The sequence below is a fragment of the Danio rerio genome, chromosome 7, assembly GCF_052040795.2.
Source record: "Danio rerio strain M-AB ecotype USA chromosome 7, GRCz13ab, whole genome shotgun sequence".
NCBI lineage: Eukaryota > Metazoa > Chordata > Actinopteri > Cypriniformes > Danionidae > Danio > Danio rerio.
Window position 1 is genome coordinate 70,847,501 of NC_141027.1, and position 1,512 is coordinate 70,849,012.

Sequence of the window (1,512 nt, forward strand, 5' to 3'; positions counted from 1 at the left end):
GGTGTTTTGCAGTGTTGGGTTGGCATTCGCTGCATAAAAAAATATGCAGGACAAGTTGCAGGTTTATTCCACTGTGGAGGCCCTTGATTAATAAAGGGACTAACGAAAAGAAAATGAATGAATGAATGAATGAATGAATGAATAAAAAACTATTTTCCCAGTGTGGTTGTTGCTGGAAGGGCATTCGCTGTGTAAAACATATGCCAGAGTAGTTGATGGTTCATTCCACTGTGGCAACCCCTAATAAATTAGGTACTAAGCTGAAGGAAATGTATTAATTAATTATTAATACATAAATAAATGAACATAAGTAGACTTTTAGCATATGGAAGAAAAAATGAAGACAGTGAAAGAGTTCAAAAATAAAAATAAAATTTGACAGACATTTTTTGACAAACGTTGTGCTTTATTAAACCATATCTGTAACTTTTTTATTATTAAACGTCATAAAAACTGTAGCTTTTATCTATTAGTCTTTCCTCATACTTTCCTCACCACTTAATTTGATACAAGAAAGCAATAACAAAAACATCTGAAGTCAAAGCAGATGACCTGTGAAGCAGCTAAACTAATCAAAACAGACAATGGTGTGTTTGTCTGACAGCAAAGACAGAAACCTAGCAGAGGTGATTGAACATGACACCAGCCTCAAAAAGACAAACTTTACCTTTCAATAATATAAATATGAGCCAAACAGAACCTCAAAACACGACAGAAAAGGCTATCTAGGACACTTACAGGCTGTAAAAATCATACCTTCTTCCACATTGCACGAATCGTCAGTCACCGAATAGGACAGTCGTCTTGATCTCGGCGTGTGTTCATCCGGATAATGTAGACAACTTTCACTGTGAGCTCCATAATCTCCTGAACCCTGGTTAATGCTGCCAGCCAGCAGCGGTTCTTCTTCCATCTAAACGGCTGCAAGTGTCCTACAAAACTCCCAAGTAAATCCCAAACAGAGCGTTGAAAGTTTCGGTATTGAAGAACAGACCTTAAACAAGTCTTCTCCTACCCATGTTTGTAAGTAAAGTGACAGTCTCGAGTCTCGACAACAAACATAGCGGAGAAAGGCTTGGTCTTATTTCCACTGTGGAGTTACTTTGGTCGGTGTCCGTTGCAATAACATTTCGAGGAAGACAGCGGTAACCGAGGTGTTTTTAGGAGACGTTCAACTCCTCCCATATCCTCACATAAAACTTTTTTTTCTGCTTGCTCATGTCACAGCACGACCAGTAAGGTAAATTTCGATTCAGTGAGTCGATTCGAATGATTCTTTACAATGAATCATTTGCAAATGCATTGATCATTCTCCATCAAAAAGCTTTCAAAATACGCAGAATATTCTAATCATAATGTTTTTGATGGGACCGTGTAGATTTTTAGGCTAATAGTGTTCTTAAAGGCACGTTTCCTTTAGCCTTAGTAAACGTGTGGAAACATAAGCTTATTCTGACTTGTTCCAAGTTTTCCTCGCGTCAGAGCACCAGCTGAACTGGATTAAGCAATCAC

At 38.0% G+C, this 1,512-nt stretch overlaps 1 protein-coding gene across 1 annotated transcript in view; it reads right to left on the minus strand.

Annotated features, from left to right (window-relative positions):
- The window catches only part of tpcn2 (two pore segment channel 2), a 38,033-nt gene extending 36,857 nt beyond the window's left edge, over nucleotides 1–1,176 (minus strand). The window contains 1 exon segment of the mRNA NM_001077722.2: nucleotides 757–1,176. Within this exon segment, the coding sequence (NP_001071190.2) occupies nucleotides 757–913 (157 nt within the window). The 5' untranslated portion in view covers nucleotides 914–1,176.
- Between the last annotated feature and the right edge of the window lie 336 nt (nucleotides 1,177–1,512).